At 26.6% G+C, this 5,847-nt stretch overlaps 1 protein-coding gene across 2 annotated transcripts; it reads right to left on the reverse strand.

Annotated features, from left to right (window-relative positions):
- Positions 1-268: 268 nt before the first annotated feature.
- LOC127241752 (uncharacterized) lies at positions 269-5,140 on the reverse strand. 2 transcript variants are annotated; one of them, XM_051260949.1, is made up of 12 exons: positions 5,040-5,140; positions 4,808-4,892; positions 3,229-3,280; positions 3,115-3,135; positions 2,963-3,016; positions 2,220-2,270; positions 2,053-2,115; positions 1,903-1,968; positions 1,659-1,697; positions 1,454-1,576; positions 854-946; positions 271-587 (listed from the first exon to the last, which is right to left on the reverse strand). In XM_051260949.1, exons 1-12 carry the CDS (start codon positions 5,119-5,121, stop codon positions 444-446), a joined length of 873 nt encoding a protein of 290 aa, XP_051116906.1. In that variant the 5' UTR covers positions 5,122-5,140; the 3' UTR covers positions 271-443. The 2 variants fall into 2 exon arrangements, with proteins under 2 accessions (XP_051116907.1, XP_051116906.1); XM_051260950.1 differs by lacking the exon at positions 1,659-1,697 and having other exon boundaries at positions 269-587.
- Between the last annotated feature and the right edge of the window lie 707 nt (positions 5,141-5,847).

The raw sequence follows: 5,847 nt of genomic DNA on the forward strand, positions 1-5,847 counted from the left end.
TTTTTTATTTTTTTTTCTATCTAATAACTAACTTAACATGTTGTCATATTTTTTAAAAATATTTTTCTAATAATCTGAAAATTCGAAATTGTCTGTTAAATTTGAATCGGTGATTTTGCAGTGACCAACTACCTTATACACCAAATTAGTCATCCCTTGTGGGGAAGGTGGTGTCATATTATCTTTATGTGATTGTGATATATATATTTCAAAGTTATGTATTTGTTCCTTACATCAATAAACATTCTATTATTTTGCACCTCTTCTTCATGTCCTAACTTGTTTAATCCAATATTATGATTGTAATATCTATTATGAAGATGAACATTTCAAATAGCATAGAGCAAAATGTAAGTTATACATGTCTTCAACATATATAGTTTCATATAGAAGATATTTGCTCTAGAACCTTAACAAGAACATCATTTCTCTCCATTGGGCTGTCAAGCAGTTACATAAGGAACAACGTACTTGATCAAATCGTCTCGAGATATTTGGAGGTGACCTCCTGGTACCCTAATGTATTTCACCTTTCCCGCGCCGTCCAATGTCTTCAAACCAATCCAATCCTCGATATAAAGTAAGGTCTGCGCACAAATAATATGCATCAATTTCACACTCATCACCTCCCTGATAAAGTACTCCCTTTCATATGTAGATTGTCAAAACACGTGCAAATTAATATATTACATACACTCATTATTTTTATATTATTTACACAATTTTTTATATCATATATAAAAAACATCCCCTCAAACTATTTCACAAAAGAAACAAATTCTAATTTTGGGCGATTTTAAACATACAAAATGGAGCATTGATCACTAAAATAATGGCATGGAGATTGATGAACCTGTTGAGGAGGCAAAACAGGATTGAAGCCCCCATCGGGATAAAATCCAAACCAAGAGGTCTCCTTCGGGAACAAAACGGTATCATTCTCAAACTGTTCATTCAGGTTATAGAAAATATGTTATTATGAATTCTTGTAAATGAGGTCAAACATATGATTTTATACTCTTATGACTATGTTTAGATATTTGAAGTTTTTTTTTTTTAGAATTGAGAATTATAAAAAAATTTAATATAAAATACATGTTTGATGTAATGTACATGAGTGTTGAATATCATACCATGAATAAAAAAAATAATGTATATATATATATTTGAAATAAAAATAGTTTTTAAATATAATACATTTTTTAAAATAATGAATAGTATGAAAAAAAATGTTGATAAAATTAATGACCACACAATCTTATGTATTTTAATGTTTATATATTTATTTTAGTATATATATACACCATGTACATGTGTTAATATGTGAATAAACTTATTATTATTTTTTTCAGCAAATACTATAATTACATATAATACAATAATATCTTTTAAATTTTTTTAAAAAATAATTCAAATACCTATTTTAATGCTTATTTAAATAGTAACTGCATACCATGATTAGAATAAGGTTCTGCAAGCTGGTGAATCGTTGTTTGTAAACCGAATTTTTTGATTCAGGCCGTTCGTTATTCAAAATTGGGAGAAACTTGCTTTTTTTCAAGTACGTAGAAGTGTCCTGAAAAAAATTAAAAAAAAAAAGAATAACTAAATATTTGTCCACAAATAATTTTGAATATACACAAATACACATTACTCACATTAGGGATTTTAACATAGCCACTGGGAGCAAGGTGATCCTGCCAATATATAATACCAATTTCATGGGAAAAAAAATAAATAAAATTAAATCATAAATCTTGATTATTTGATAATCTATAATCCTATTTTTTCATTCATGGATAATGAAATTACTTTATTGCAAATAATCATATTTTTGGAGTAAACATCTGATTTCATTAAACAAAATAATTTAGTCAATGCTGATGAACGCTAAGTGCATACCTGAACGAAGTCCAAGTAGACGTCGGCACGGATTAGCCAGGCCAATATTTTACAAAGTTCCTTGTTCTAAAAAGAATATATGACCGAACAATATAAATTTGATGTTTTCGCACGAGGATGTTAGAAATTATTATTAGATGCAATACTTACGCCACAATTTGGTACTGAAGCAACCCCAGCATGAGGTCCCGCCAAAGATACATAATTTCTGACCTACGTTAACATAGCAAATCGATCGAATTTTACAAACAATCAGTAAGCATATTGCAAAATTAAATGAATAATGTAAAATCAAATTTAGATCGAAAAATCCTCACCGCTGGCCCTCCATCACATTCTTGCACAAGACCTCGCGCTACCATGTTACCCTAAATTGATATATAGCCCAACATTACTCATCCATGAATTAAGCGAGCAAGCAACGACTAGCCGTTATTTGGTGTGTTTTGGTATATTTTGAAAATAGTACAAACTTGAATTGAATTGAAAAAAAAAATATATATGGTTGGATATAAAATAGATTTTTTTTTATTATTGATGTAATATAAAATATGTATATATATATATTTATAAGTATTTAATGTGATGATTTTTTTATAGATTACAAAAAATAAAAATTGTATGAAAAGTAAACATGCATGTATATTTAAAAACACAACCAAATAAGCCCTGTTCGGATTGGGTTTGCAATTTGTTTATGACATTCTCAAACTTTTTAAAACAAAAAAAATCATCAAATTAAATACTTATTTTTTATTTAATACTTTGAATATTAATTATTATATAATGTAGTACAAATTAAAAGAAAATTGCAAAAATACTTTTATTAGTGTCAATTATAATAAAATGATATTTTAATACTAAATGTAATAATGCAAAAGATAAATTTGACCCTTAGAGACGGACGAATGAAATATATTATTAAAAAAAAAAACTTAAATTAAATACTTATTTTTTTATTTAATATATTATACCAAAAAAAAAATATTCAAAATATTACCCAAAAGCAAATCCAAATTTAAGGTGCATGGCATGATTGATGGATTGATGACCTAATTACCTGGGATTGCCCAACAATGTTGTAACCGTCCTTTAGTTCTGCCATTTGCTTCACCTATTTATTGCATTATATTGTAATCAATAAATCAAAATAAAGTTTAAAATTCAATTTTAGTTAAAAGAAAAAATTGGACCAACTTCATCGACAATCACCTTATCACATGCAATTTGCACCTGCAAATTCAATAAAAACAATCAAATAAAAAACATGCTCAATATTAAAATAAATATGAAAATGAAAAGTGATACATGAATATATTTTCTAACCTGCTCTGTTAGGGGCTTCAGCCAAGAATCATTTGATCCACTTCCAATTTCCCTAATAATAATAATAATATTTTATATAAATTAATTGCAATTTGAATATGATTTTTCTAAATAAAAAACTCAATATTCAACCATAAAATAAAATTTGATTTATTTATATAAAAACGTTCTTCTTTATTTTCTAATTATGGCAAAGGATCTTAAAATTTATGCCATGATGCATGCCTGCTATTTTCAAAATGTTTTAAATTAAAGTTTTCGTATATTTTAAATTGTATAAATATTACAATTAACAATAGCCCCGTGACCCCCTTATCATTTTAGTCTCGTAAGTGGAGCCTGTTGCAAACTAGTCTCAGAAGTGAAAAATTTTCGCTGTTTTAATCCTCCGGCGCCGGAGATGCCCGCGTGGCTCGCCGGAGGTGACGTGTCCGCCAGGTCAGCGACACTTGGTGGACACGTGTTTTTTTTTATTTTTTTAATTTTTTTTAAAACTTATTTTTAATTTTATTTATATTTTTTTATTTTTTTTATTTGGTCCAATTAAAAAAAAATTTTAAAAATTTAAAAAAAATGAAAAAAAAAAAATAAATCCACGTGTCCGCCGGGTCAAAATGAAAAAAAATAAATAAATCCACGTGTCCGCCAGGTCAGCGAAACCTGGCGGACACGTCGCCTCCGGCGAGCCACGCGGGCGTCTCCGACGCCGGAGGACTAAAACAGCGAAAAATTTTCACTTATGAGACTAATTTGCGACATGTTCCACTTACATAACTAAAATGATAAGGGGGTCCAATTACGGAGTTAAAAAACCAGTTTACCCTGCAATTAATTTATTTACAGATTAGTAGAGTATATAAAATAAATTCATATATAAATATGTAAAACAATTCAATTCAATTGCTTGTTTTTGTTTTTCAGATGCTTAAGCAATACTCAATCTACTTTTTCTTTAAGAATAATAAATAAATAAATAAAAAGTAAACAAGAAAAACAGATTTGTTTTTGCTTGTACGCCTCCAAATGCTAATCTTACACCAAAGTATACTTTTCGAAATAATAATATGTACAAATTTTGTACAAAATATAAGACAAAATGTGTCTTGTTTACAAGAAAAGCAATAAGTGATAATTATAATTATCATTATTTTGAATGTTGATATATATATATATATATTGTTTTTTTCAAGTGATATTCGTTGGATGTAATTTTTATAGAAAATTGATATGTTTTTATTGATAGCAAAAATATTACTCCCTCCGTCCCATACGGTGTCTGCTACACTGTAGACACGGTATTTTAGTAGGGGTGTAATTAATAGATAATTAATAATGTATTAGTGAAAATAATTATCCTATAATATAAATAATTATAAATTAAGATTAAAATAACTAATTAATTTAATTAAAATTTAAAAAAATAAAATTAAAAAATTTAAAATGAGATTAAAGTGTGTAATTATTTTCTAAAAAAGAAAAGTAACATGGTATGTGAAACGTAGACATATAGTATCTGGGACGGAGGGAGTATATAATAAAAAATAAAAAATTCAAAAAAAATATAACTTATATATCTTACAGACAAAAACCCTGAGATTTGGAGAGGTCGGCGAGGTCTCGCCGGAGGGTCTCTACATTTCCATTGGAACAATTGTCTCCTAACCCTAAGCAATGATTCACAACATCCATAAATCGATTATTCAAAGTTTTTGTAGAAAAAAGAAAAGGATATTATTTTATTACACATCGATCTTAGGTATTTCAGCGACATATATAACTAAACAAAAAATTATAAAGAGAAAGTCACTTACCATGAAGGACGATGAAAGGAAGAGACATAGAAACTGCCATCAAACATGAAGCAATCAAACATAGATATATACACTCCCTCATATCTCTCTCTCTCTCTCTCTCTCTAACCTGTTTATATTTCCTCCTCAATAATATATATATATATATATATATGAGGTAGCATAAATCTTTAAAATGAAATTCAATGAATAATATTTACTACTCCTTTCATCCCGCATCTCATTTTGTCTCTTTTTTTTTTTAAAAAAAAAAAAAAAAGAATTATATACTTTAATTTTATTTTAAAAAATTTAATTTATAATTTTTTTTATTTTAATTATATTAATAAGTTATCTTAATCTATCATTATTTTTATTATACGATAATTATTTACTAATTATATCTCTCCTAAATTCCTGTATCTACAGTAAATCGGACAAAATATTCAGGACGGAGAAAGTATTACTTTTTTACTCCAAATATAAATATTTTTGTTTTTATTATAGCATTTATGTAATATATGCGTTTGATTTTGAGTTTGAATTTTGAATAGTAAAAAATTTGAGTTTAAATGACATTATAATGTGATGAAAAAATGTGGTATTTTGAATGTAAAATTAATTTTTAATAAAATATAAAAAAATAAATATTTAATTTATTATTTTTGAAAAAAATTAATAAATAGTAAAATTTTGCCAAAAATTCTTGAACCAAACATGCCGGTTATAAATACGATTAATTACCCATCCCTTTGTTAATATTAATTATTATATGTGCTCAAAAAAATATTTATTAAATTGATTTAAGATGATTTTATGTAAACATACT

Source organism: Andrographis paniculata, unplaced genomic scaffold (assembly GCF_009805555.1).
Source record: "Andrographis paniculata isolate CXL003 unplaced genomic scaffold, ASM980555v1 Contig83END, whole genome shotgun sequence".
NCBI lineage: Eukaryota > Viridiplantae > Streptophyta > Magnoliopsida > Lamiales > Acanthaceae > Andrographis > Andrographis paniculata.

Bases quoted from the DNA above. Each gene is read 5' to 3' on its own strand.
- LOC127241752 (XM_051260949.1), bottom strand. From the start codon at position 5,121: ATGAGGGAGTGTATATATCTATGTTTGATTGCTTCATGTTTGATGGCA. The intron at 2,116-2,219 runs GTGAGGATTTTT...ATGTTAACGTAG, and splicing joins AATGTGATGGAGGGCCAGCG to GTCAGAAATTATGTATCTTT. The intron at 588-853 runs GTTCATCAATCT...ATTTGTGCGCAG, and splicing joins CTGTTTTGCCTCCTCAACAG to ACCTTACTTTATATCGAGGA.